Genomic DNA, 27,973 nt, shown 5'->3' on the forward strand with positions numbered 1-27,973 from the left:
CTAGTTGGTAAGACGTAACACAGACGTGGAAAGGCGCGTCTTTTCGGTACGTGGTGTGCTTCCGATCCCAGAACTTTCTCAGCACTTTGCGGTCTCCAGCACTACCCCAGTAGGGAAGAATCTTGAATTCGGGAACGAATTTGGCAATTTCCTGCTGCCAGTTGTGAAGAGTAGATGCGGGTGCCACTACCAAAAACGGACCCCAGATATCATGCTTCTCGGCCAGGTAGGCCATGACAGATATGGACTGGACAGTTTTGCCGAGACCCATTTCGTCTGCCAGGATACCGTTGATGCCTTGCTCATAAAGATTGACAAGCCAATTGAGACCTTTGAGTTGGTATTCCTTGAGCTGGGCATTAATGAGCTTGGGCTGCTCAATCTCGACGTCGCCGAGACCTGTGGGATTCTGAAAGTTCATCTCTCCCTCATCATCCATGTCAAGACCTTGGTTATTGAAATCACGGGCCTTCTTTTGGGCCTCGGCAATGGCGTTTTGAGCATTTGCCATGGCAGCCGCCTGCAGGGCAGTCTCATCTTCATTGTCAAAGTCGAGGTTCTCGAAATGGGTAATCTTGGAACTCAGCGGCCCGGTGGGCTCCTGAACAGACAATTTGTTCTCAGAAACCTGGCGCGCATCTGGCGCAATATCAGGGTTGTCGGTGCTACGCTCTACCTCGTCCGTCTTGATTTTCTTGCCGATAAAGTGTGAATACAGCTCGGTCTGAGAAATGAGGAAGTTGAGCTTTCTCTTCTGGCGAGCGGCTTCGCGATCGGCTTCTTCCTTTCGGGCATTCTCAATCTCTTGCTTCTCGGCAGCCTTGCGTAGATCTCGCTCTTCACGTTCGTTACGCTTCCAGAATCCCATCATATCACGCATGACACGCTTGGCGCGAGCCTGGAGATCTTTGGCGCCTTTGTTCGTTCGCAGCTGCCAGCGCTTGGCCTCTTTCGAAGCCAAAATGGCTGTCTTCTTGAGGTTGGAGCCTCGGGTAGCATAAGAATCGACAGCGAGCTTGAAAGTTTTGCTGACGTCTTTGCGGGCCATGTCACGCCAAATCTGATCATAAATTTGGTTGTAGCCCTTGGAGATGAATTTCTTTTCCAGATCTGGCACGTCGTCGACCTTGTCCTTGTCCTTGGAAGATTCCGCCTTTTCTTTGTTGGATTTTTCGCCGTCAGCCTTGGCTTTGCTGCCCTTGATCTTGATGCGGACTCTGCCTTCTTCCTTGGGCGGGAGCTCCTCGCCGGCGTCCAAGGCCGCCTGGGCTGCTTCTGCCGAATCCTTTTCGGCCTGCTTCTGCTCCTTGGATTTCTTGGGTCGTGCGCCGCCGCGGCCCTTCTTCTTGGGGGTTTCGGCATCGGACGCCAGGAAGCTCGACATGGTGCCGCCTTCGAGGTTGAGCTCAATGTTGCGAGCAGGGCCCTTGATGCCCTTTTGCAGGATAAGCTTTGTTTGCTGCGCCTTTTTATTCGCCCTTTCGGCATCACGCAGGTGCTTTTGGCGCTCCTCTTCGTCTTCGGCTGCTTCAGCCCGAGCAAGAGCAGCTTCTTTCTGCTCTATGGTGACTGCCATGGACTTTTCGCGTCGTCGTTTGCGCTGCATATCCTTCTTGCGCTCCTTCTCGGCATACAGCTCTTGGTCGCGGACTTCATGCAAGGCTTCGTCGTAAAAGACGTCGTCGTATCGTCGTTTGCCCAGATCGGAGTGCTCGGCGAGTCGTTTTCCTGTAGAGCCAACAAACTGCTCGCTCCGGGCATGACCTCTATCCAAGTCCAGTTCGGCCATGAGGCGCTGGCGCTTGAAGGCTCCCTCTTTGTAAGCTCTGTCGCTGAATTCGGTGTCGTCGAGAGACTCGGCCTGTTTGTCGAGCTGTGCCTCGTAGCTTTGGATTGACTTTTCCATTTCGGTAGACCAAGTCTTCGGCTTGGGTTGGCCGTTTACTTGCCGCTTTGAGGTTACTCGAGGTGTGGGAGATTCCTTCTTAATCGATGATCGACGGCTTTTCTTTAGGCCATCTTCTCTGATTTCAGACGCACGGCCCTTGGCAGGCTTCTTGGATATCTTCTTCTTTATGACAATTTCTGCCCTTTTGACAACAGGGGCGGGCTCAGGCTCGGTATCAACCTCCTTCTCCATCTCAGTATCGCCGTCGTTATCGGGCTCTCGCAGCTCAGGCATGGCTGACTCTAATTCCTTCTCGGGCGTTGGTGCTTTTTCTGCAGGCTTAGAGGCGGGTTCTGAGTTGGAGAGAATGTTGGAAAAGGACATTGGGTCCGCAGCGCGACTCGGGGTCTTTTGAAAGATGCTGTCAGCACTATTGATTTTCTCAAGGGGATGAATGGGCCACAGAAGCCAAGGGAATTCTCAAAAGATGAAGCAATGAGATACCAGTAGTGAAAAGTGTGAAAGGTGAGGGCAAGAAAACAGGTAGGAAGAGAGAAGAAGTAGTCGGAACTATGATGGCTGAGGAATTGTTTGGGCAGAAAAGTGAGCAAGGGGTGAAGCAAGGCTTGTTCGAACGGAGAAGTCGTAATCAATTGACTGGTCTGCACTTACGGGAGCCGGCTTTGGCGGTGAGTGGGTGGCCTCCGCCTTCATCATGGAGGGCAGCGACGTGCCGTTTGTAGAGGAGGAAGGCGCTGTCGCGGCTGCATGCCTGGGGCCCGGTGAAGTCATGTGCGAAAGCCGACTCGGCGGACTGTGGGAGCCGGTCGGAAGGTTTGGGTGCGAGTGCGAGAGAGGACTGGTGGGTCGACGGCTGCTGAAGGACGAGGTCCTCGCTCGCGGCGATGGATAATTGTCGCCGTTGCGGTAAGACGACTGGTGTTGCTGGTCAATTGGCTGCGGGTACTGGTATGGCTCGCGGGGGTGGTATGGCTGGAGAGCGGAAGAAGAAGAGGAGGAAAATCACGTTAGAAGACGCGTTGGAAAATCAGGGATGATGCAGCATGGCAAGGGTGGTGAATGGGAGGTTTTCGGGAAAATGCATCGGAGGTGGGCAGAAGAGGTCGTGCTCTTTTTTTTTCCCCTTCCGGTTGGTAGAAACGGTGGTGGAAAAAGTAAGGATGGATGGCTCAATCGAACGAGCACAAAGGCAAAAAGTGGTGTAAGGGCCGAAAAGTGGAAGTGCACTATGGCTAGAGTTGAGCTGCTTACCTTTGGCGTAGCCACTGGCGGCGCGTTATGCCTCGAGTCGGCGATGGGGCGCTCCTTGGTCGTGTCGGTTGTTGGGTCGTAGACTCTGCCGCTGGCCGGCGTCGCCTGTGGCTGCGGCTGCTTGTCGCGCAGATGGCGATGGTGGCTGTCGGCAGAGGGCGACTGCGACGAGATTGACGCAGCTGGTGGTTGCTGCTGCTGCTGCTGCGTCGTTGCCGGGGGCGGATAGTAGGCGCTGGGGGGGTGCAGCGGCGATGATGAGGCGACTGGGCCGTAGTGATGGCCAGCGGGCGGCAGCGGGTGCGCAGATGCGGCGGATGAGGCCGGCGTCGACGAGGCCATGTACGGGCTGCGGCTCTGAGGCAGTCGAGGAGGCGACTGGTGATGCGGGTTCGTGTAGGGCAGCGGCGGATGGAACTCGGTCGAGGGAGACCGCAGGCTGAAGGTGGAGTGACGGTGCGAGCCGGCCGGGTTCATCACGTCGCGTCGTTCGCGCTCTCGATCTCGGTCTCTGTCTCTGTCTCGATCCCGCTCTCGCTCTCGATCCCGCTCTCGATCCCGCTCACGATCTCTGTCGTCGTCGCCGTGTCGGTGCAGCACCGTCGACCGAAAGCTCGAGTCCATTGCGCTGGTGCCGGTTTCCGCCCAGCCGCCAGGCGAGGCAGGTTGAGTCGAGTCAAGGCGAGGCTGGAGGGGAGGCAGAAAAAGAAAAGGTTAGAATGCAAAAGCAAAAGAGATGGCCCGCGGTGGTTGTGGCCAATATCGTTGCGAGCTCGTGTACCTTGTCCTTTGTCTTTCCGCACACGCGCGCGCTGGCGATCGATCGAGAAGAGAGAGCTTTTTGGATTCTTGGACAGCTCGAGCAGAAACGAGAATCGGGTTGGCAAATGGTGAGAGCTAAGAGGGCGGCCAAGGATCGCGTTGGATGGGTGGGTGGATGACAAAAGCCGGAGCTAGATGGGTAGAAGCTGGCAGGAAAAGCCTCGCCAAAAAAAAAATGATGCGAGGCTTCGATGACGACGCAGCGAATGAGCGCCGAGCCGTGCGTTGCCGACGGCGCAAAACAAGTCGGGCAGTCGATAGCGGCAGGTAGGTGTAGGTGTAGGTGTAAATGTAAATGTAGGTAGGTTGAGTCTAGAAGAGAGAATACCACCAGGTAGGTAGCAGTATCAATCGGGTGGTCAATTAAAGATGGAGTGTTCCCCGAGGAGGGCAGGGACGATGTGGAATGGATGCCAAGACCGGCCAGTGGTGAGGGCTCAAATGAAGGTGATGGCGATGGCGATGGCTTCAAAAAACGCCCCCAGTTCGAGATCTGCTCCAGGATGGAGACGGGCAGGAGGCTGGAAAATCACAGGCTCCGGATTGACGCTGCTACAGACTACGTATACCTGCCTTCACCGTTCACGAGAAAAGTACGGCTGCAAATGGTGGACTGATGCGTTGGCTCAGCCCGAGTCCTGGAGCCGGTCAGGCCGCGCGCCCTGGGCCTTGTCTGGAGATCTGGGATCTACACCTGTCCTTGTACACGTTCTTCGGGGGCCTAGACGTTGGCTGGTGGCGGGCTAAGGAAATTGGAGCAAAGCAGCGGCAGCCGTGATGATGATTGGACAGTGAGAGCTGGTGGAGAGCCATTCATCTCATCCCTCCTCGTTCTTCCCAGCGAGCATCGTGGGCCAATCACGGCGGCGACAGACAAAGTTTCACCAGCAGGAGACTGTACCTGTAGGTTCTCGACACAGACAATGAAGCCACGGAATGAAAGGCCTGAGAGCATTGGTTGTTCTGCCATTTAGCAGCGCTGGAGATGGATGCAGTGCCTCCTACATGTACGATGCCATCAGCTCTGAATGCTACGCTCCAGCACTCAAACAGCTCCTCAACTGGTTTCTGCAGCAGCTCCGCAGCAGCTCTCCATCCCCATACTTCAGCCGCTAGTCTCACCCGTCGAGTGCCAACCACTGCGCACTGTATCTGACAACGTCTGTTTTCCTTGGTCGGACAGTGAATATGCATATCTGGTACTGTACATCTCGTGACGCACAGTAACTACTAACCTACTACTAGGTAGGTACCTAGGTAGTAATCGTGGTATCGAGTGCATTTCAATCGCTTATAATAGAACAGCTGTTACTGGTGGCCAAGCACGCTCTTGCTCTCACATATATACTTCGTAGCTGCATTTAGAAAAGATACCCGACTTGATCTCTAATACAGTTACGGGACAAAAGTCTAGAAACGGGAAAAATTAAAAAGGCCATTATCTTTATATGGGCGGATTTTTCTACAATTTAAATTGCAACCAGCTTACGCAAATATAGATAAAACCATATATATTCTTAAGATTATAAAATTTAATCATTGCAAAATTCATTTACTTTATCTCTTATAAAGATTTGGTGAGAGCTAGTACAGCGTTTCCAGACTCTTGGTACATGAATGTACCTAGGTAGGTAGCTTGGCTCAATATGCACTCACTCACTGCTTCTTTGGCCATCTCACCATCACATCCTCAACCTCTCCAACCCCCTTGAACAACTCCTGCAGCCCTTCATGCCCAGCGATCCCGAGCTCCTTTTCCAGCCCAGCTATCCTTCCCGCCCAGTACTCGTTGTCAATCGGCCACGCTCCCAAGCTCTCAAAGCCCATCCTGCTGTACAGCCCAATGGACTCTGCTGTTGAGGCCAAAAATGTCGGAATACCCTCCTCGTCACTCCGTTTCAGCACCGCAGCGAGCAGCTTCCCTCCAATGCCCCTGCGCTGGTAATCTGGGTTGATCATCAAAGTATGAATATCTTGTTCCATTAGCCTTCATCCTCGTTCACTCAACTACCAATGAAATGCCCCCTTGGGCTAGGACAAACCTACAGATATGCTGCTTTCCATCCGCAACCTTCTCATAGCATTCATCCATCTCGTCTCTTCGCTTCCCAAATTCTGTCCACAGGTCTTTCAAGTGCTCTTTGACTGCTGTTAAGGGAGGCCCAGCAGGCACAGAAGCAGGATCCTCAACAGTAGCAGTAGACGCCATTTTCTCTGCCTCAATAGTGTACTTAACGATCCCAACAACGTCGTTCGATTCCTCATCTACCGCAACCAACATAATGTTTTCCGGCTTTTCCAGCGCCACAGGCGTCGATTTTTCCAAAATATCTCTCGGAGCCAAGACAAAAAATGCCCCGTAGAATTCATGATATCGATCCAGGGCTCTGTAGTGAGTATCTGCGATGCCGGCTGCATCTGCTGGCTGAGCTGGCCGCAGTTTGACTGAGGCCATGATGAGCGTGTTCATTTGATTTCTCCTACTGCCTTTTTACCCGCTAATTGGCAGGCTTGGTCTTTGGAAGGCAATCTATGTATTCATAGACTCTAAGCGTGTAAATGTCGATTATCTACCTGCCTACCTTTTTATACATTTCAACACTCCCACGCCCTGTGAATATTGGCGGGCTACCCTAAAAGACTTCGACCACACGCTAAAATTAACGACCATCTTCTCCGGAATGAGTCAACCGGCGCCAAATTTGGTAACAAATTCCACTAGCCTCTTTTTGCTAAAAAAACAAAGGGCATTATAAAAGCAGAGAGGAGAAAGAAATCTACGGGTATTATGGCATATATTAGTCATCTAATGTATGTCGACAGCAAGCCTAGTTCATTTCCTCCAACTTACTGGAGAACCCTAACATTTTACCCCCTCAAATTTTCTTCATTCCTACTAGTACTACTACTAATTCACACACCTGTTCATGTTTCTATATATAAAGAGAGAGAGAGGAAGGGAGAGCCTGTGGCTATACTGATACTTCACCAACATTCAACGCACACATCGCTATCAATTTCGAAATCGAGCATCGTATACCATTCTAATTTCATTTCATTCTGGTTTAAAATTCTTCCATATCCTCCATGATAAATGGCGGTAGTGTAACCCCAAGGAAAACTCATGACACTAGGTACCGAGTCTATGCCGTTACTTGAAACATACAAAAAAAAAAACTTTGATCATGAATGCATGCATCCTGCATCCTGCATCTCTAGGGTATCGCGGCCGAGCTCATGTGCACGTTTGTGCGTGGCTCATCCCTGATTGCCTTTCTCTTTTGTTTTGCCGCGTGTGACAATCTATCCCATGTACCGCCGTTCAATTCCCTGTCATATGATCATCCGTTCTATATGAATATCAACTGCGATTCCAATTGCAAAATTTTTGAACTTTTTTCCTGCTCGTCTTGTATTTCCTTCTGCCTTTACACGGCACCAGCGGAAATCATCTTCTTGCGAAGGTAGTTCTTGTAATCGCCAATAGTGCTGTCCCATTGGCGGATGGTCTGGTTCTCACACACCAAAATCTGCTTCGCAATCTTGTCGAGCAATCTGTAGCGGAATACATTAGCAAACGTTATAAATGAGAGAAAAGAAAAGAAAGCGAAAAAAACTTACCTGAAGTCGTGGGATACCACAATAACACCGCCGCTAAAGGCGTTGATGGCATCGGCCAAACTATCAATGGTGGGGATATCGAGACCGTTGGTAGGCTCGTCAAGCAGCAGCATGTTGGGGCCGTCAATAGCGAGCAGGGCGAAAACGATACGGCTCTTCTGGCCCTCGGACAGTGTTCCCATCAGGGCGGTCTGGGATTCACCGGTGAGACCGTATTTTCCGAGCTGCTGGCGCCAATACTGGTAGTCTTGGGATTTCTCCTTGTACTTGTCACGGACAAAGTCCAGAGCAGACTTGGTCAGATCGAGCTGCTCGGCACTGTGCTGGGAGTACAAGCCAAGCTTCAAGTGAGTGTGACGGGTAACAGATCCCCGGGTAGGAGAGAGCTTGCCGGTCATCAATCGCAGCAGAGTTGACTTGCCAACACCGTTGGGACCAACCAAGGCGGTTCGGGAGTCCATGTCAAAGCCGAGATCCAAGTTGCGGTAGAGATCATCCTCGGGGTTGCCAGAGTAAGAGAAAGTGACGTTGTCAAAGGACAAGACGGGAGGGGGCAGCTTATCAACATCGGCGAAGCGGAAGGTGAAGACTCTGTCGGCGACAACGGGCTGGATGAAACCATCTGCCTCCATCTTGTCCAGAATCTTCTGGCGGGACTTGGCCTGACGGACCAAGTTGGCATAGGTACCGGCGCTGGCAATGAACTTTTTGATGTGCGCAATTTCCTCCTGCTGCTTCGTGTAGGCCTTCATCTGGTTGGTCTCGTTCTCCTCGCGAGTCTTTGCGTAAGAGTCGTAGTTACCACCATAGTAGATCAACTTCTTCTCTCGCATATCAATCATGGTGGTGCACACTCCGTTCAAGAAATCCATAGAGTGGGACACCAAAACCAAGGTACGATCCCACTTCTTGAGGTACTCTTCCAGCCACACACAGGCCTCAAGATCCAAGTGAGCGGTGGGGTCGTCAAGCAGGAGAAGTGATGGCTTGACGAACAACGCCTTGGCCAAGGCAACGCGCATTCTCCAACCACCAGACATGTCCTTGGTCTTCTTGTGGATGGTCTTCTTGTTGAAACCGAGACCAGTCAAAATGAGGGAAGCGCGAGTGGAAAAGGTAGAGGGGTCCATCTTGTCCATGTGCTGTCATGAGAGAAGAAAAAAAGTCAGTACTTCATATAAAAGATATTCGACCACTACTGGAAAATCAATTTGGGGTACATACGTCATAAAGGTCAATCAAAACGGGGCTCTCAGGGCCTTCATCCTCCAGAAGCTGCTCTGCCAGCTTGTCAAGACGCTCCATTTCGTTCTCAGCCTCCTTGACAACCCATTCCAGGGCACCGAGGTCACTAGGAGGAGCACCCTCGTTCAGTAGGTAAATATCGACGTGGCTAGGAATAGGGTACTCTCTGGCAGCGATGGCCTTGAGGAGGGTAGACTTTCCGCAGCCGTTCTCGCCAAGGAGACCATAGCGGCGGGCAAAAGACAATTCCATGGTCGAATCGGTGATGAGGACTCGGCCGTGGAACACGAGGGAGGTACTGGTGATCTTGACGTCCTTGCTCTGCTGGGTGGAAGACAGCACACCCGTGGTGACTCGGTCTGAGATGCCGTGCTGGTCCATCTGCTCGGCAAGGCGCTTCACTTCGTCCAGCTTGTCGTCAGTAGTGGCAGGGCTGTCGGTGTCCTTGACGGGGTTTCCAAAAGCATCGAGCTCAGGCTCCTGCTTCTTGCTGGCCTTGCCGCCCTTCTTGTCCAGCTTGCCCTCGGCAGCCTTCTTCGCGAGTCTCTTTTCCTTGGACGCTGAAGGCATTGTGGCGGTGTGGTTTGGGAGTGTGTATTCCAGCTGATTTTTTTGAAATCAAGAGGGAAAAAAAATGGAAGGGAACGAAAGAGCGGGAGAGACGTAAAAAGAAAAAAAGAAGAGAAAGATGCACCAAAAAAAAAGGAAGTCCCAAATTCCCAGGCGTAGTATTCAATGTCGCTGAATACTACTTTTGTATGTATAGTAGAGGAAAGGAAAAAAAAAGAAAATTCTGGGAGGCGAAACTACGGGCTGACCAGGATGGTGGCGGTGGTTGCCGGTCTGCAGGCCAAGAGGCTTGAGATTCCTCGACCTGGGCGGGGTGAATTTTTTTCTGAATGGTGGGGCGTATCAGACTTTTGACTTTCTGATAAGGGGGCTTAGGGAGCCACAATCAGGCATCAAACTAAGGCATGAAGAGCGGTACTCTTACGACAGTAGGATTAGTAGCAGTAGCGCGAAGTAATTCTAGGAAAACGGAAAAAAAAAGGAAAAGATTTTTTTTTTTTTCTTTTGAGGAAAAAAGTCAACGCTACGTTCATTGGCTTCTCTTTGTGTCCAAATTTTATAAAAGTCTTTTGTTTCTCATTGTACCATTTCCTTTCCTCTACCTTTGGCTCATGAGGTACTTGGTGCGTAAAGAAGAGTACCTAGTACGCAGCACTCTTAAGCAGCTTGACGTCACAATTTGGTGGGTCAGTTTCTATCAGACACGCATTATCAGAGTTTTCTCATTTGCGTGTACAAGTACTCCGTAGATACAGCGAGTTTCCTGAACCGCCCAAATACTGGTAGGTAGGTACGCCACGTCTCCGTGAATAGTACCTAGCTATGAGCGAAAAAGATACGTGTTCATATAATAAGAAATAAAATCACTCCAATTGTAATAACATTATTCGCTTCAGCTGTGTAATGGCAAACTTTTGTGCTTATGAAGAGTACAGATGATTGTCGCAGCGAGGCATCTTGATGACTAAGTGCCTCCATTCTATTGGAGCATCGGCTCCGGGTAAACGGCTATCCGACACACCAATCGCCATCTTTCGTTGCAAAACCATGAGTGAGTGCTAGGTACCTAGGTATGCACCCGTGTCTATCAATGCAGGTAGATATAGGGTACCATCTAATACTGTGAGGTATTGTGTCTAGCCAATATTTTACAACCTACATTCTATTTACAAGTCGAAAAGAGGCCGTCTATGAAGGGGCAACTCTATTAGTGCCGCCATTGTTCAACGATGTGCGGTTAAAAAGCCAATGTCTGTCTAATTCCATAATGCAGTGGCCTCATGGTAAAGAAAACTGCAGTCATGCAATCATAGTTTAAAATATGTTCGTGTTATCTCCAAAGTATACTTCGAGTACACATATAAACTGTCCTACGACCCCCCCCTGTAACCTGTCCTGTAGTAATACTCGCCTTTCCTTTTTACGCTAAGGAAGATGATCATTATTAAGTCTAAAATTCACCGCTGCAGATGAGGATTTTAATTGATAGACCGCTCTGGTCGACAATCTGGCAACACCTTCACTCCCTACAGTCGTTCCGGACTAGATTGCTCTCGCGCTATTACCTGTCCGTGGGATAGATCATCTTTTGCGCTAAGAAAAGGAAATATGACCATTACTACAGGGGGGGGGGGGGGGGTCGTAGGACAGTTTATCATAGCACTGGTATACTTCACAGCTGGGTGCTGGATTTTATGTTTGCACAATTTGATATGTAGATTTATGAATTAATTTGTTGCTGATAATACCTAGCCTAAACGTCTCATCCGAATAATGACACCTATGATACCAGGTAATGTACGAACTACTTTCTCAGCCCAAGTCTCTTTCTTCTAGTGATTCACATCGCCTTCAAGAAAACACTCAATCTAAAGTATTGCTGAGCAATAAGTATTTGCGCGTACACAAGTAGGTGGTACTAGCATGTAATCCATATATACTACCAACAAGTACTTAAATTGTCTTCACTTGTCTTGCTAAGAGTTCATTGACAGAGTCTCCTTCTTCCCTTCACGCTACCAGGCAGCTGCTCTAACTGCGCGGGTAACTGCTTGAGCTAGGGCAGCGCTTATTTGAGTCTAGGTGAGGAAAAGATCATCAGCTTAAAAAAAGAGTCTGAATATTTTCTTAATTTTGCTTTACTGTTTCAAAACCACCTTCAGCAATATCTCCCAACCAAATAGAAGCCCACATAAGTCTTGCACCTACACAGATTGTTTGTATGATGAGATCATCGTTGTGTACTTCTGTTTGCTGAAGCCGGGAAGGCCGAATAGTGCTTTTGCGAGTCCGACGGCTGCAGCTCAGCTTCACTAAAGCGTGGCCGGTGCGGCATTGTGTAACAGTCATCTTGAGGAGAGTAGGCTAATTCAGAATTTCATGACAGAGCGTCATATGGCAGACAATACTCATGACGTGCCCCTGAAAGCCGTACAGATGGACAAGCCTGAGATACTAGTCTCTGACCTTATTTGTCTTGGTGTTTGGCCATCTAGCATCTATAGTAGTGCATAATTGAGTGAATGCATTTTCGAAGCATACGACGGTTTTGCTATGCACGCATTTCATTTGACACATTTTACATATACTTTCGAGGCTGTCACCGAAACTAGTAGGTGATGGTGAAGAAAAATAGAAAAGAAGGCAGTAGAGAAAAGAGAGATTTAGCAAGATGGTCTGCGAGATATCAAAGGGCCCATGGAGTACTTGATAATGACTATAAACATGAATTGGTATACTTGACTCTCCGATTCGTCTATCACTTGTGTTATGAAGGCTTAGTGTACATGCATACATCTGTTAAGCTACAAAGATTATGACAGTATTGCTCATACTCTGTATGTGAATTTCATCAAGTGTCTATATCTCTAAATGGAGAGAACCCAATTGCATGTAATTTCAACCTAAGGCTTAATGCCGCGTCTCAGGTGACGAAGCATAGACCGCAGGCTAGGCTGAGTTCTACTCAAGCGTGTCAAGCATCATGATAACCAATTACCTATAGTCCTATATTACGTGTGACTACATGTCAAGCCAGCAAGCATCTCCGAACCTTTTTGGAAATCTATAGCCCTGCACGGGAAGCTGCCGTAGCACAGATGACACAGCCCCCGCCACCTCTTCCGCAATATGTGCCTTTGCGCTGCATCCATAGCCGCACTTCTCTTTAAGCGCGGCTGCCGAATGGTACTGGGTTTCAACTTCCATGTTTCTACTCCTTCTCCTGAATGGTCAATATACGGAATGTGGAAGATTGACAAACACAAAGCGGGAGCGGGCAGCACGACAATAGAAATGAGATGGGAGCTGAAGCATTGTCGGACTCACCGCTTCCAACTGAACGGCTCCTCGCATTATACAGGCTTGTAAATGGACATGCAGTGCGCTTAACACGAAAATAGACAGCTCGGTACTCTGCTATCATTGGCCCTAATACGAATGTTTTGGTGAAGCGACCCCAATTTTATCCTCATGTACTCTAGAAGGAGATGCCGAACAGCAGTTTGGTAGGATCCCTCTCGTCTTTTGAGGGAAGAAGAAACGCAAACGTGTGAAAAGAGAGGAAGGCGTTGAAGATGGTTCTGCTAGCGATTTGCCTTTCTGGAAAAGTCTATAAGTAGAGGGCGAAGAGACACCAAGTCCTGGAAAATTGAACAAACGATACAACACTCGCAACAATCAAGACCACAGTCGACCATCTATTCCCGATCAATCTTCTTTTTGGGCTATCTCGCTCTTTTCACATTCACCATCTGCATGTATATCATCGAGGAATACCAGTTTGTTTTCCTCATCTTGGATTTTCTCTCGCTTACTATTGTATTTTCTTACTACTTCTTCACTGTCCTTGTCTTGATATCCATATTCTTACCCAGAATCAATATATCTCCCAGCTTTCTAGAGCTATTGATCCCGACACTCTAGAGCTATGAAGTTCTGGTGGATTTTGGGCCTCTTGGCAGCTGTCGGCATCGTCGTCGCGGCCCCTCCTATCAATGATTTCCTCGGTATTCACACTCTTGATCTTGACAATCGTACCTCTGGTGCTGCCATCCACCCCCCTCCGGAGAACGACGGTAGGTGTGGTTCCCAGCCACAGTCCGAGCCGCGATTCTACAACTCTGTCACAAAAGGTGAGTGTGACTGCTATTCTTGGGTTCCACAACATTATGATAGGTTGTGCTAATTAATGCTGAACTGCAACTTGTGTAGGTTTCTACGTCAACGGCACCACTCTCCCCGAGATCAAGTTTGATGTGGGGGAATCGTATGCTGGAAATCTCCCTATCAGCAACAAGCGCAACGAAACCGATGAGCTCTTCTTTTGGTTCTTTCCGACGAACAACGAGGAGCATCAGGATGATAAGGAAATTGTCATCTGGCTCAGTGGCGGGGTAAGTTCATCTGCATGCACAAACTTAAATCTCTTCGCTCGTTCAGCGTGCTAACCAAGAAACGAATTAATGATAGCCTGGATGCTCGTCAATGCTCGCTATTCTTCAAGAAAATGGCCCCCTCTCATGGCAACCTGGGACGTTAGAGCCCACCCACAACCCTTTCAGCTGGCACCTCCTCACCAACGTCGTCTGGATTGATCAGCCTGTCGGCACGGGGTTTTCCAAGGGTAATGCCAGCATCACAGACGAAGACGGACTTGCCGAGCAATTCAAGGGTTTCTGGCGTAATTTCGTTGACACCTTTGGCATGCATGGCTGGAAAGTCTACATCGCGGGCGAATCGTGGGCAGGCGCATACGGTCCATATATTTCAAGCCATTTTATCGACGCCAAGGACACGGATTACTTCGATGTACAAGGATTAATAATCTATGATGGGATCATGTTTGACCAAGCTTTGCAAAGCAACGTACCCATCCTACCGTTCATCACCCGCTACCAGGATATACTTCCATTCAACGACATCCAGCTGTCTACATACCGTGGTACCCACGAAGATTGCGGTTTCGCCGATCACTTTGACAAATATCTTGTGTTCCCTCCCTCAGGTATACAGCCTGATCTCAATTCGAGCACCACTGATGTCAACTGCATCTTTCTACAAGACAATGTGTTTGATCAGGCTCGTTTGTCGAATCCTTGTTTCAATTGGTACAACATTGTCGACTACTGTCCCCTTCTTTACGACGGAAGTGGCGATACTAGCTTCCCCTTCCGCACTAATGCTAGCTATTTTAACCGCCGCGAAGTCCAAAATGCGATTCATGTCTCTCCTTCAGTCGATTGGATTGTGTGCAACCCACAGCATGTCTTCTCGACCCACGACAGCCTTGATCATTCTCCTCCCGCAGGCTTCAAACAACTTCCCCATGTCATCGACACAACCAAAAATGTCATTCTTGCCGCAGGTGGTCTCGACGCATTGGTTCCCATAAACGGAATCGTGCTGGGAATTCAAAACATGACGTGGGGTAATGAGATGGGTTTCCAATACAAGCCGCAGGATCCATTTTACGTCCCGAGATACGGAATCAACCGCACCGACACTGGCTTTACCGGTTACGGCTCCAATTTACCAGCTTCATATGGCGTTCTGGGTACAACTCACCACGAACGTGGTCTGACGTTTGTAGCGACAAAACTAGCTGGGCATCAAGGGCCCGCGTATGGGCCTGCGGCTTCGTTCCGTCACCTGGAGAAGTTGCTAGGAAGAGTAAAGAGCCTGAGCAGCACTGAGCCGTTTACTCTTCCACAGCTGCGAAACATCTCTCAGCCAGCTAGGAACACCCTGGGCAAGGGTACCATGCCGATCCCCTAGCTATGAGGGGATACGTCTCAATATGGTACATATTCAGGTATCCAAGGTGAGATGGAGCATATGTACCTCCTTTGGGGCAAGAAATGAGGTGTATGTAGATACTCAGTGTTGACACTGAGTAGTCTACTCTAGAGTGTAGGTGGAATGGGTTTGGGTCCGGTTTCGAACAGATTGTTTGCAACATCACAAGATTACTTTCTTTCGTTCGTGAAAGCCCTGGCGCTTTCTCCCTTTTAGATAGATTCCTTTGCCGTTTGGTATTACTTTGCAATGCAAGTCCCCATATTCGTTTTGACTCTATCGCCGTCTTATGCTTTGTAGATGGTACACGTTCGCCTTCAGTAGACAACTCATGACCATGTTTTCCCAGTTACCTTCTCCTACATCTTAGCTGATTCGAAGACTCTACATGTTACTTCTCATTCCTTCTATTCCTCACCTCATTGCCATGAACGTTCATTCAGACGAGTTGATAGATGCGCAGCCAGTAATTAGAGCCATATGCAACCTATACGTATTCTTTGGCAAAGACGTGTCTGACATATTTGTCTATATCACTCAGCAGATCTTACCATCTTCTCACTTACTGCGAGTTCCAGCCAATGAGGCGCGTGTGAATGGTCAAGATAAAAGGTAGATATAACACGCATGTTGTCAGATGAGAAATCCCACGACAACATCATTCGGTAAGAGCAGGACCCCCTTTTTTATCTAACATAAACACCATCAATGAAGTTTCACGACACCAAAGAGAGGAAATTAATGAATTCTTTTGCAGAGCTTTACACTTAACTTAAGGGAGCCATTATCCAGCACCCCATTTCTATTATCTAACACCCTAAAAATAAAAAGAGAAGTTATCCAGCGCCTTAATTATATTATTTAGTACTCTAGCTATAGGTTAGGCTACTACTGCTATTACTACTGCTATTATTTTAATAAGTACCTAGCAGCTATATATTTAATATATAAATTAGCTGTCTTATTATACTATAGTACTATAATTAGAATATTAGATAAAAATTAGGGTGCTTGATAACTTCTCCCTAACTTAAGCTTATTTAAAGTCTTGATTTTCACTACACACTTACCCAGAAGATCCGCCATTGTACCGCCCCTGATCCACTGATTGAAAGTCGAGGGCAGAATCCCCACATAGCATATAGCGTTAATATTGATCGAATCGAACATATTTGATACCACACTATCATTCACATGCTGCATTTTGGCGGTTATTGCTCACATGCATCAATGAGTATCATCCCATATGGCCAAGCACGAATTTTTACACACAAGTCACATTCATCGCTCAAGACGTGACACATCATAAAGGCACACGCACAAGGTTTATAAAAGCGCTGCTTCATTCATCAAACTGAAAGCCAATCAGACTATAGCCAAACTACGTACACTTTCGCTCCTCCCAAGCACACGGAGCCAGCTTCGTTGTAGCCCTACCCTCCCTTAGCCCAATCTGTAGACAAAGAGAGAGTGACAGAGTGACAGAGACTGACACAGAGAGAGAGAGAGTCTAGAGAGAAAAAGAGTCTAGAGAGAGACAGAAACAAACACTGCCGGCCTCGTCAAACCACTTCCTTTCTCATCCTTCAGCTCTCAAAAGAAGCAACCCAACCGGAGAGAAAAAGAAATACAGTTAGAAGAGAAGGACCAAAAAGCAAGATCAAGACGGGCTCGACGGGTCACCCATACTACCACTACCGCCACTACCGCCACTACCGCCACTACCGCCACTACCGGTGCTCCCTCTGCTGTCATGAACGCCAAACCGCTTGGTATACATGGGCCGTCGCGCCATGTTCATTCCCATGCCAATGGGAGACCGAGGTTCCTCATCGCTTGGCTGGGTAAAACCGCTGACGTCGCTGAGCATGCTAGAACTGCGACCGCGCGACTTGGTGCCGCGATTATCGAAATTGGTCATAGGCGGGGACTGCCATGCAGCGATGCCAGGCAGAGTGAAAGGGAGAGAAGAGGTTGAGTGATTCTCGCCATTTGGCAGTGGCACAAACATGTTGGGCGGATAACCAATCGGGTTGGGATGCCAGGGAGTTTGCGGCTGGGCCTGAGGCGGGGGGAGCTGCTGCTGTGGCGGCCGCGGCGACTGAAACGCAGGATGCGTAGTCACGGCGGCGGCATCGAGAGGGGCCATCTCCACGGGCATGTTGCTAGCCTGACTCAAGAAGTTTTGAATTCCTTGTATCTGATTCTGGAGGCTGCGAATATGCTCGACCTTTGCATTGTTCGTTGCATAAATCTGCCCGAGCTGATCATGATAGGCCTTTTCCGTGTTGATGACCTGCTCCTGCCAGTTGGCGCGCTCCCGCTTTCGCCGCTCCACCTCGTTGAGGCCCCGATTGTTTGCATCGGCAATGTTGGCAAGCTCATTTTCGACCTTGGCGATGCGAGTGGCGATCTTGTTACGCTTGGTGATGAGGTTGCTGTTCTCGTTTTCCTTGGTATGAACTTCACCCTCCAACTTCGCCTTGTATTCGCGGAAACTCTTCTGAGCTGCATCATATAGCTTCTTCTCATTAGTGTAGGTCCGTTCCATCCCTTGCTTCTTCTCGGCCAGTTCCGGGGAGCTGTCAAACTTCTTGAGCTGCTCGACTATGGTTCCCGTTTCACGCTCGGCCTGTGCTTTCTGTATCTCTTGCTGTCGAACTTTTTGTCGATATTTGTCGTCGTTGTGACCGGCTGAGCCTATCTGGTTGTCAAGGAGCTCATTCTCCTTCTTTAGGGCGTTAACTCTGGACTTCCACTCCTTGCGCCAAGTCTTGAGGCGATTTTTTTCGTCGTTGAGCTTGGCTTCAGCGGCCGCAATGGAAATACGCAGGGTGGTGGCGGGAGAATCGGGCTGGAGGGATTGCTGGTTGCCGGACACAGCAACCGGTGCACCGTCGTTTTCGCGTGCTGGCTCTTTCACAGTGCGGATGTTGGTTGAGAAGATGACCTTGTCAGTCCTAGTGTCCACAAATTCACACACGTACTTTGACGACGGCCGAAGACCATAAATGTCTCCCGTCCAGCGAGTTTCACCTCCTCGGCCGCTGTCGTCTTCGTCAACAACTGGAAAAATACGAGTAGGCTGCCAAAATGCATTATTGACCTTGACGTAGAAAGGTTTGGACGTGTCGACGCCAGTGGGTCGCGCGATGGGCTGTCCATTGGGGGTGGTAAGGGGCAGCGGCACGTCCTCGACGTCGGGGAAATTGCTAGTGTTAAAACATGCTTCGTCGCAGCCAATATACGATATCCATATCTGTTTAGGCTGAGTGTTGAAAGGCGCATTCCCGAGATTGTGTATATCTGTCGTGTTGACGCCGAGTGATTTGGAGGACACGTGAGACGATTCGTATTCTTTCATTACGACAATCTTGGTGCTAGCCAGCGCCGCCCAGAGCGGCTGCTGTAGTCTGACTTGCGTACCTTGCTTTCTTCTTTTCTTATTGGTAGGGGGTGGAGGTGGGAGCTGAGCACACCCGGCCTCCGTGTCCGGAGTGTTGAAGCCCGTGTCGTGCGGAACTTCGCCATTGATGGAGATGGTGGCGACGGATTTCCCAGCCTCGGGGTCATGCTGGCCAGCTGCCGCGCTGGCTTTTTCCCTTCTCAGGTACCACTCTCGGATGTATCTGACCAAGCCCTGAGTCAAGATATGAATGGCCAATCCGCTTCGTACCCACGCAAACGCACTTCTCTTATCGTGCATGAGTGATGTGGATTCGAGCGTGCCTCTCAGGGCAGAAGGGACAGGCCAGTCTTCGGGGATGTGCCTGGCAAAGCGGGACCAATGGCTTCGTGTACTACGGATGAACTGGTTACCCGCAATCCAGACGGCACAAGTCGTGATCCCTCTCGAGCTGCCATTCCGATAAGTAGCACCGCCGCCGAGAGTGATGGCAATGATGGGCTTGGCAAGATCCAGAATAGCATCTTGGATTGGCTGCCAAAGAAAGAGCCAGATGAGGAGGAAAAAGAAATCCATGCAAAACATGGTGACGAAGGAAGGCATGGTCGAGTGGCCATCAAAGATTTCGGCAAAGTTGAGGTTGATGCCCGAGCTTGTGGTGACGGTGGGAACAAAGGTCAAGCAGGTGAAGATGCCGTAGATGATGGAGAGGGAAAGAGTCGGGAGCTGCATGAGGATGATGAGGATGGCGAGCGTATCCTGCATCGGCAGGGACTTGAGGACGGTGGCCACCATGTCGAGGGGGCTCGAGTCGCGGTGCACATCGGTGTTCTTCATGGCGTTGACGTCGATCTGGCGATGGCCGCCATCGACGGCGCCGCCAGATGCCATGTGCGAGGTGCACGACTCCGAGGTGGACGTCTCAGAATCGTTGCCGACAGAGGACCTGCGGGTATCGGCGGTGCGGTGATCGTGGTGGGCAAAGTCGATGCCGGCCTTGGAGCTGCCGTTGGGCACGCCCTGCGTCACAAGCTGCGGCCCTGCGTGGCCGGCGCCATTGTCGGCGGGCCTCGCAGGGCCTTCGGAGTGATTGGGGCCCTTCCTGCCAGTGGTTCGTTTCGCCGGGCCTACGAGCCCATTCTCGTGCTTCGTGTCGCGATGACCGGCGCCACCTGTATGTCGCTTGCCCGATCCTGCTGCGCGAGGCATGCGCGGCGTGTGCTCTCCCCCACTGACTGCCGAGCAACCCTGGGAACCTCTTCCAAGGCCAGGGCCAGCAGCAGCGGGATGGGAGGGATATTCGGTCTTCGCGTGCGGTCTGCGGGCCTCGACGCCGGTGCGTGATGTAGTGCGTGCGTGTCTGAGAAGACGTGTGGTGGGGGAAGTAAGAGTTGGTCTGCAAGGCAGATGGAACAAAAAAAGGGATCAAAAGGCTGCTAATTCCAAGATGTGGTCGTCATGCGAGCGCGGTGCGGTCTGGCCGCGGCCCAAAGGCGAGCGCCTGTTGACCGTTTGGTGCGAAGCGAGTTGCTGGCCGTTTCCAGCAGTCGCGGCCGGTGGTGGTGAGAGAATGCGTTGTTGAAGGAGTGAGATTTGGACCAAGTAGAAGATGTTGGCGGTGGTGGAGGAAGCGAAAAAAAGAGAAAAGCCGCCTACCCACGAGCCGGGGATTATTGCTAGGCGGTAGCGGACGTGTAACTTGGAAACTTGTAGGGCCTCTGGGCGGCTTCCAGGGCACAGGAGGCGCTAGGGCGGGCCCTGGATCTACCGTCTACAGGCGCTAACTGGAAGACTTGTGGAGAGCGTCACAAGTACAGAGGACAAGGCCAAGATTCGGTGGGGAGATAGGAGAGCGCAGGATAGGAGAGATGGTGCCAGAATGCACGATGCGTTGCTGGTATTTTTTCCGTATCTGCTTTGGTTGATTTTTTTTCCCCAGCAGAAGCAATCAATTCCGAGAACACTCCAAGACGTCCGAGAGTACTAATATTGTTGTAGGGACACTTGTGTGTATTTGCCAGTCACTGAAGTATAGAGTACCTGCACGGAGTATTACTAACTGCTAGAGTCGGTCATTTGGCTTAGCACTCTATATCCAGCTACCACATGTATCTAACTGTTGCCAGAGAGATCAAATATTGGTGCCATCATCCAACATCTCTTCCAGAGTCTTGTATGCTGTGCAAAGCAATCATTGATACTTTTGCATTAGCAGCGCTCGGCAGAATATGCAAATCCACTCCAGAACGCATGTCATGACACTAGAACAAGTGCTAGTTGACGACGTTCACCACGTTAGCAGGACTCAACCACGGCAGAAAGGCCATATCGAGCTGCAAGCGCGGCAGCTAAAGTTGACAGGGGGGAGAGGCATATTCATGCTCTAGCACAGGGTTTGTATACTAGCAGCATCCGTAGCAAATGCCGAGCGAAATCCACCAAACAAGACCGCCCCGAGGATGGATCTACGAGCGCTCTGCTCTGTTGCTGAGTGCTATTGACAGTTGAGGCACTGTCAAAGCGTCAATATCAGCATATCCTCTGCCGCATAGACGCCTGAAACCACCTTCACAAACAGCACCGGAGCCGCCGGATCTGCGGGCCAGCAAGCACTGAAATCCTTGGGCCAATTTTTGGTTTTAGCGCAGCAGCTGAGTCTGATGTCTACGCGTCGGGACTTGGATTGAGGCTGTCGGCTGTTGGCCGCCGGAAAAACTCTCGATAGGCTGGGCCGCGGGCTAGGGCAGGTTAAGCTTTTTGCCCACGGAAAGGAGGGCCAGCGGCAAGGGATCTGACGTCGATTGTTACCCCAGTTCAGCGCTGTTGGTCGCTGCCAAACACTAACATGAATAAGGGAATGTCATCTGCCGCTTCAAAGGTGAGAAGAACAGAAGTGCGCCCAGTACAAGAAGGGGGGGTTGGTTTTGATGCTCCATGCACTTTACGGGTAAATAAGCAGCATGTAAATCAAGAGCTGCCAATCAAGGTCAAAATGCATGTAGAGAAAATGACGGGCACGCGCTCCGTGTTTCAAAAAAACGTGCTGCTTGCGTCCATGCCATGTACATGTATTCGGTACTTGTGCATCGCCTTGTTTGCACGTGCAAGTTCTTCTTTTTTGTCCAGGACCCCCCGCTTTCAGATGCTTCAAAGAAGAGTCGGCCATTTGCGTCCCACACACCCACGAGCTTCACTCTACTGTACTCTTCTTGTCTCGCTTTTAAGCGCTAAAAGAGGGCAAAAAAAAAAAAAAAATCTGATGGAGCCTCCAATTTCCCGGCTCGAGATGGTACGATTGCTACTACTAGCGCTCAATCTTTTTTTTCTGTCTAAACAGCAGTCACAACGACTCGAAGTGGAGGCACAAATATACATGTACATGTACTACATTGATGCTGGTTGAACAAGCGGCCGCTACTGGTTGGCCCGTCTCTGGGCTCTTCTGCCATTTTGAGCCCCCCCACCGCCTATCCCTGACTGCCGCTGCGGCTTTGATGTTTGACTGCCAACTGCGGCATGGGCGTCGAATCCCACTAAAGGAGGCTGCGGGAGCGCGTCGAATCAGAGGACGGGGCAGGGCGCGTGAGAATCAGCGTGAGGAGAGCTGTCACATCTACTGAGCTGCTGGCAGTAATATTGATGACTCTATCCGTATGCACTTGCCCGCTTCTGACCGCTCCTTGTCTGGGTTGTCAGAGTTACATAGAGAGTACTGCCTACGACTAAGCAAAGAAGAGGCAGAAAATCTCCGATCCAGCCTCTCAGCCGCCAGAAACGCTAAACGGGGCTTGTGAAGCTAGCATATGAGCTTGAGAGCGGCGTGTAACAACCATTTAACATACAGATGGTGCCTGATATGGCATTCCGCACAAGTGCTGCCATGTGGAAAGAGGAGCACAGCCAATCCAAGGACCCCCCTAACGGATGAATGATTCTTCGAGTCATCATCAGCGAAGGATGGGAGCAGGGTCTCCGGCTGTCCCAGACGTGCCCCTCTTCGGGCCACGATACCCCGCGATAGACGAGCACTTTGAGCATGGAAACTGATCGTCGCCGACTAGGGATTTTCAGGACGGCCGGCGTGACCTCCAGACTCTTCCTGGACGACGGATGGTGCCATTTGCTCTGGGCTAGCAGACAAGGCGGCATTAAGAGCATGCGGCGCCGATGAGTTGGGGCTAATCTGGAGGCTTCAGCTCCCGTGATACCTACCATTCGCCATTCTCTTGAGTGCTTGCGTCCTTTCTAGTCGATTTATTTGTCTACGAGGAGAAAACAGCGGCTGTCTACCTAGAGCGAAACAATTCGCTAGGTATTAGGTGGGCTCGGCAGTTTGGCTCTGAGATGCTGGTAGGCTTTTGCCGACTGCTACCTTGTGTGTGGTAGTACAGCGTGAGATGCATGCGTGTATTTGGCAAGGACCAAGTCCTGTCCCCCCCGCAGAGTAGCAATCGCTTGACTCGAACGTTTGAGGCTGCAGACGAGGAAGAGGAGGGGGACTACACAAGGTGTAAGGTCAGAAGCTTATCATCTAGTTGGATGAAGCCATCACCAAAGCCACCCTCATATGCAGAAAACGCGGCTTTCAATCCTTCATGATGCTACTACAGCATGCATATTTTGTTACAAGCGCTCAAGCATCATTCACCTGGGTATCGTCGCCTCCCCATTTCTTCTTCTCCCTCCGCCTCTCCAGCTCCCCGGCTTGATCAGCCCACACACTGCGCTCCAGTTCCCACAGCGGCTGCATCAGCTTGCCGATAACCTGGTCGAATATCGCAGTCTGCTCCTCATAACCAACCCTCCGTCGCTGCTTGAGGTTCCCGTGTCCCCAGAATGGCTTTACGCTTATGCTCGTGCTTGCGCTCTTGTTCCCGTTCTTCTCGCCATCCTTCTTCTGCTTGTCCTCTTCGTATTTCAGCATCAGGTAGTCGACTCGTGCGCCGCCAACGTAGTTGCCCGAGCCGACGGTGAAGAAGCGCGTCTCGCCAATGGTGTAGCCGCTGACGCGGTTGACGCCCATTGTTGTGAAGGATTCGATGGGGAGGCGGCGCGGGCCGTTGGCCGTTTTCTATTAGGAGGCGTTTGTGTTGAGTTGAGTTTGTTTTGTCACGTAGTATTCATGGGAAGCTTTGGAGGGGGCGTAGTGTATCGTGGATTTACGTACATTGATGATGCCTCTCGGAGGAGGTGACCCCGGGAGAATGACTTGCGTTTCTCGTATGTCAATGTCCTTTGCCGCCCTCAGCTCCGGTATCCTTTCCTTGAGCGTCTCTTCGAACCGTGTCGTCGCAAGCTGTAGCAGCACCTCGGGTCTGATGATGCCAGTCTACCAAACAAAAATCGCATCAGCTCAGCAGAACTTTCACAAAAGGGGCGAATCGTCCTTATCATAAAGAAACAAAAACTCACCCTCTTCTCGTCCAAATCCCTATACAGCTCCCCTTTCCCCTTCAAGCTCCTCTCCCTCCTCCTCACAACCTCGCCCTCCCACCCGTCCAGCCTCGCCACCACGCCGCCCAGCCCGCCCAGGGCGACAACCTCCTTCAACACATCGCCTATCCGGCGCACCTCCGCGACAGAACAACCCGCAAAGACAATCACCCCGAGATCGTGGTACAGGTGGATGGCGCTCTGCTGCAGGGCTCTTGGCGAGACTTCGTGAGAGGGCCCGCCGATGGGGACTTCGGCGAGGCGCCGTGGGCGAATGGTCTGGAAGCGGGCGAGCGTAGGGAAGATTTCGAGGGCTGGGGCGAGGCGCGGCATGATTTTGGAATTCAGTATATGCCGATATGAGATATCAAAGGTACGAAAGTTGTATGGTTCCTTAGTTTAAGCTGTTTGAAGCAGCAATGGCTCGTCAAGGGGGAATTGTCGCAAGAATCATCATTCGTTTCTATATCGATTGTCAAAGGGATGATGAAATTCAGCCGACGGAAGTGGCACCATTCAATAGTGGCGTTTCGTCAGCCTTGCATTAGAGCGTGCTTTTGATTGGAACTTCTACTCAATGTTGGTCTCGTGCTAGCGGCAGCAGCTGTAATTTTTAGCTCAAAGCTCCATTTGGCGGGGCGCTCGATGATGATTTACGGCTGAGCTTCGTTTACTCTCTCTCACCAACGCTTTATGCATCTTCAGTGTACTTGACAGCGTCTCAGTCGTTTGGAAACATGAATTACTAAACTCAGCATGACGAGTTTGAATCTTGAGCTGAGGAGGCAGGTCATTGCCATCTATAAAGGTTTTGTTGCACAACTCTCTCTTCGCCTTGCCTTGATGCAATCGGCCTCATTGCGCCGAAGCTATCCGCCTTCACCACATCATGCCTGAAAATCAAAGAGGCAAAAGCTCTCCACCTCATCTTCCATCGCCACCACAGTTCCTTTTAAATCCCATACACTCCTTATAATTAACCATCATCGCCGCAGAGCTCCTCTACCTCGGCCGCGAATACCCCCCTCGGCTACTCCTTCTTCCGCCCCCGCCTCCACAAAGCCTTCATGTCGCGTGCCGCCGAGCGGGACGAGGACAAGATTCGCTCCGGCATCAAGCAAGCCGAATTTGTCAAGAAGGGTACGTCTTCAATTTCACTATACATGTATCTTTTTATTACAAAATGCATCGAGTTAAGAAATCATATTGACGAGGAGCATATAGAAATCGAAGCTCTGTAAGGTTAATTCCTGCATGCACTTGTGATGAAATATTCTTTTAATGAAATCCATGCATCACAAGTCATCATACCTACAAAATCACCTCACATCACAAAACAAAAGTGGGGGAGGCTTTATAAATATAAAGCAACAATCTGTTTCATAGAAACAATCTCTTCACAATTATAAACCCGCCTTCTTCCACACGCAAAAATACGCACCTATTCTCTCCTATTCTGCAATTTCCATCCGCTAATGCACTTCCCTCCCTGTTTTGCCGTTGGGGGTATATAATAGGTACTATCTGAAACGATATCGAACTTTGAGAAAACGATATGATGGCGATGCCTGAGTGTGTGTAAAAGGAGACAAGAGAGGAAAAGAGTGCGGGAGATGCGAAAGATGCAAGAGTAAAGATTAATTTCTTCTTCTTCAATAAACGAGACGGGATATGCAAGTTGGTAGACAAGAAAAAGGTCTTGTCAAAAAAAGGGGCAAGACGTAATATGTATATAAGGTAGGTAGGTAACGAAACAGAAAAAAACAGCACAAAAAGAGAGAACATCTCTCGCTAAGCAAGCTCGCGGCCATAAATGCATATCAAGATGTACAAAAATGATTCATATCCAGGCAAACTCTTGTTTCTTTCCTCTTAATATCAACGCAGGAAAGAATAAGGGGGGAAACAGAAGAGGCAAGAAAAGAAAAAAAGCCCAAAATTATCCAAGAGGTATTCCATCACGACACGTGTATAAACTTTTTTTTTTTTCCAAACGTTTCCCTTTTCATCGCTTAAATAATCTCTCTCTCCTTTCACCCAGTCACCTTCTTCTTCTTCGCATACCAGGCCCCAAACTCGAGACACTCGCTCAACGACGTCCTGTTGTCGTCCATCAGGTCGCTCATCATCTTCCCCAGCCACATGTCCCACTCGTCCTGGCTCTTGCCGCTGACCTCTCGCAGGATGGGCTCGAGAGCCTGAATCTCCTGCACCTGGGTCAGCAGGGCCGTCTGCCGCAGGGCAATCTGCCCCGCCGTCAACGTCTTCTTGTCCGCTCTCGGCGTTGACGGCGGTTCCTTGCCCTTGGACTCGGTCTTTGAGTCGGTGGTGATGACACCGCCAATACCCTCCTTCTCCCAGCGGAATTCGCTCAGGGGGGAGGGCTATTCGGCGTGAGCGGACGTCGCCCAGCGTCTCATACTCCTGTATGAGGGTGGGGCCAATGATTGTACACGGGAGGGGGTGGATGTCGAGAGATTCAAGTGCTTTTGATAACCAAGAGTTGTATTCATTAATGTAGTCGTTTGACGGGGCTGTAAGGGGGGGTTTGCGGGTTGATGACATAGGCGCCGAGGCTGGCGGCGGCTGCCTGCTGCTCGGCATCTTCAGCTGAGACTGTGGACGTGGGGACGTGAGGTCGCAAACTTCGGATGAGATGATCAGAGTCCCACATCTCAAAAGTCCCGCCTGGCCTGACCATGCGGACGCACTCCTCGATAAAGGTCGGCATCATCTTGTTCGTCACCGCGTAGCTCACGTCCTTGACCATGACGAGGTCGTACTCTTCCGAGGGGATCGGCCAAGGGATCTGGCGGAGGTCGTGCTGGATAAACTTCCACTGCATGTCGCCGCTGGGCTTCATGGCGTCCTCGGAGGCGCTGGAGCTGTTGTCGGGCCCCAGCGGCGCAATGTCGATGCCCGTGAAGGACAGCCCGCCATGGCCGCGGCTCTTGAAGTACTGGTGGCACATGGTGCTCCAGAAGCCAGACCCGCAGCCAATCTCCAGCACGCGCTGCGGCGGCTTCTTGATCAGGCCCGGCGACAGGACGGGCGCGCCAATGACCTGGATCAGCAGCATCGTCCGCAGCGCCTGTCTGTGCAGCTCGGTGAGGTCCGAGGGCAGAGGGTACGGCAGGGTCTCATCGTTGAGAAAGGTGCGGCCATTGCGCTGCACAAAGGGCCGGGCGGCGACGAGGCTGGCCGAGGGATCGGTGGAGAGGACGGTGCGCGACGAGGTCGAGGTCTGGCCGCTGGCGGACGAGACGGACTCGGCGCGGCTGGCCGGGAAGCCCGTCATTTGTCGCACAAACTTTGCCGGGTCGAGGTCCTGGGCATTTCTCGCGGCGCCGGCATCGAGCAGCGAGCCGCTGAGCCTGGCGCGATGCAGGCGGGAGAGGGTCCTGGCGGCCCGGCCAGGCGTGGGAGGCTGCGGCGGGAGCTGCGCGGACGAGGCGGCGGGCGCGAGGGGCGGCGGGTGGTGTTGATTGCCGTGGTGTTTGGAGAAGCTGCCGCTGCTGGCGCTGCTGTTGTTGCTGATGCTGCTGGTGAGATTAGGAGAAGAGGTCGCGGTGCTAGCGGTCGGCGTCGTGGTGCTGCTACTAGTAGTCGTAGCGCTGGCAGTGCTAGCAGCAGCAGCTGAGGCGGGGCCCTGCGAGTACGAGCCGGACAGCGACAGCTGGCGCGCCGTGTAGTGCGACGAGCGGCTGCTCATGGACGCCTGGTCGCTGCTGGAGCTGCGCGAGTGTCGCCGCGCTGCCAGGGACCCGTCGGGCGTGGAGTTGGGGCGCCGGGCCTGCTTCTCCCGTCGCGAGGCCCTGTCGAGGGGCATTGGCGCGCCGATGGTGCTGGCGTACAGGTAGATGGCGCTGTAGTCGGACATGGTGGGCGTTGCAGGCTGGAGGGCAGCGGGCGGCGCAGCG

The 27,973-nt window shown here is 51.1% G+C and overlaps 6 protein-coding genes across 6 annotated transcripts; 1 reads left to right on the forward strand and 5 right to left on the reverse strand.

Moving 5' to 3' along the window:
* Positions 1–5,478: 5,478 nt before the first annotated feature.
* TrAtP1_010818 (uncharacterized protein) lies at positions 5,479–6,587 on the reverse strand. The gene is made up of 2 exons (XM_014092258.2): positions 6,029–6,587; positions 5,479–5,955 (listed from the first exon to the last, which is right to left on the reverse strand). The coding sequence occupies exons 1-2, from the start codon at positions 6,450–6,452 to the stop codon at positions 5,639–5,641; spliced, it is 741 nt and encodes a 246-aa protein (XP_013947733.1). The 5' UTR covers positions 6,453–6,587; the 3' UTR covers positions 5,479–5,638.
* A 212-nt stretch (positions 6,588–6,799) lies between these two features.
* On the reverse strand, positions 6,800–9,690 carry TrAtP1_010819 (uncharacterized protein). Its single transcript, XM_014092259.2, has 3 exons — positions 8,828–9,690; positions 7,604–8,745; positions 6,800–7,537 (listed from the first exon to the last, which is right to left on the reverse strand). Exons 1-3 carry the CDS (start codon positions 9,416–9,418, stop codon positions 7,411–7,413), a joined length of 1,860 nt encoding a protein of 619 aa, XP_013947734.1. The 5' UTR covers positions 9,419–9,690; the 3' UTR covers positions 6,800–7,410.
* A 3,656-nt stretch (positions 9,691–13,346) lies between these two features.
* TrAtP1_010820 (uncharacterized protein) lies at positions 13,347–15,193 on the forward strand (the record flags this gene model as incomplete). The annotated part of the gene is made up of 3 exons (XM_014092260.2): positions 13,347–13,551; positions 13,631–13,812; positions 13,889–15,193. 3 exons carry the CDS (start codon positions 13,347–13,349, stop codon positions 15,191–15,193), a joined length of 1,692 nt encoding a protein of 563 aa, XP_013947735.2.
* Positions 15,194–16,542: 1,349 nt separating this feature from the next.
* On the reverse strand, positions 16,543–20,331 carry TrAtP1_010821 (uncharacterized protein). The gene has a single exon (XM_066114865.1). The coding sequence runs from the start codon at positions 19,827–19,829 to the stop codon at positions 16,875–16,877; it is 2,955 nt and encodes a 984-aa protein (XP_065970962.1). The 5' UTR covers positions 19,830–20,331; the 3' UTR covers positions 16,543–16,874.
* Positions 20,332–22,021: 1,690 nt separating this feature from the next.
* Positions 22,022–24,636, reverse strand: TrAtP1_010822 (uncharacterized protein). The gene is made up of 3 exons (XM_014092262.2): positions 24,033–24,636; positions 23,788–23,949; positions 22,022–23,691 (listed from the first exon to the last, which is right to left on the reverse strand). The coding sequence occupies exons 1-3, from the start codon at positions 24,384–24,386 to the stop codon at positions 23,254–23,256; spliced, it is 954 nt and encodes a 317-aa protein (XP_013947737.2). The 5' UTR covers positions 24,387–24,636; the 3' UTR covers positions 22,022–23,253.
* A 610-nt stretch (positions 24,637–25,246) lies between these two features.
* Positions 25,247–27,933, reverse strand: TrAtP1_010823 (uncharacterized protein; the record flags this gene model as incomplete). The annotated part of the gene is made up of 3 exons (XM_066114866.1): positions 25,247–25,288; positions 26,099–26,437; positions 26,617–27,933. 3 exons carry the CDS (start codon positions 27,931–27,933, stop codon positions 25,247–25,249), a joined length of 1,698 nt encoding a protein of 565 aa, XP_065970963.1.
* Positions 27,934–27,973: the final 40 nt, after the last annotated feature.

This window comes from Trichoderma atroviride, chromosome 6 (assembly GCF_020647795.1).
Source record: "Trichoderma atroviride chromosome 6, complete sequence".
In the NCBI taxonomy this organism is placed as follows: Eukaryota; Fungi; Ascomycota; class Sordariomycetes; order Hypocreales; family Hypocreaceae; genus Trichoderma; species Trichoderma atroviride.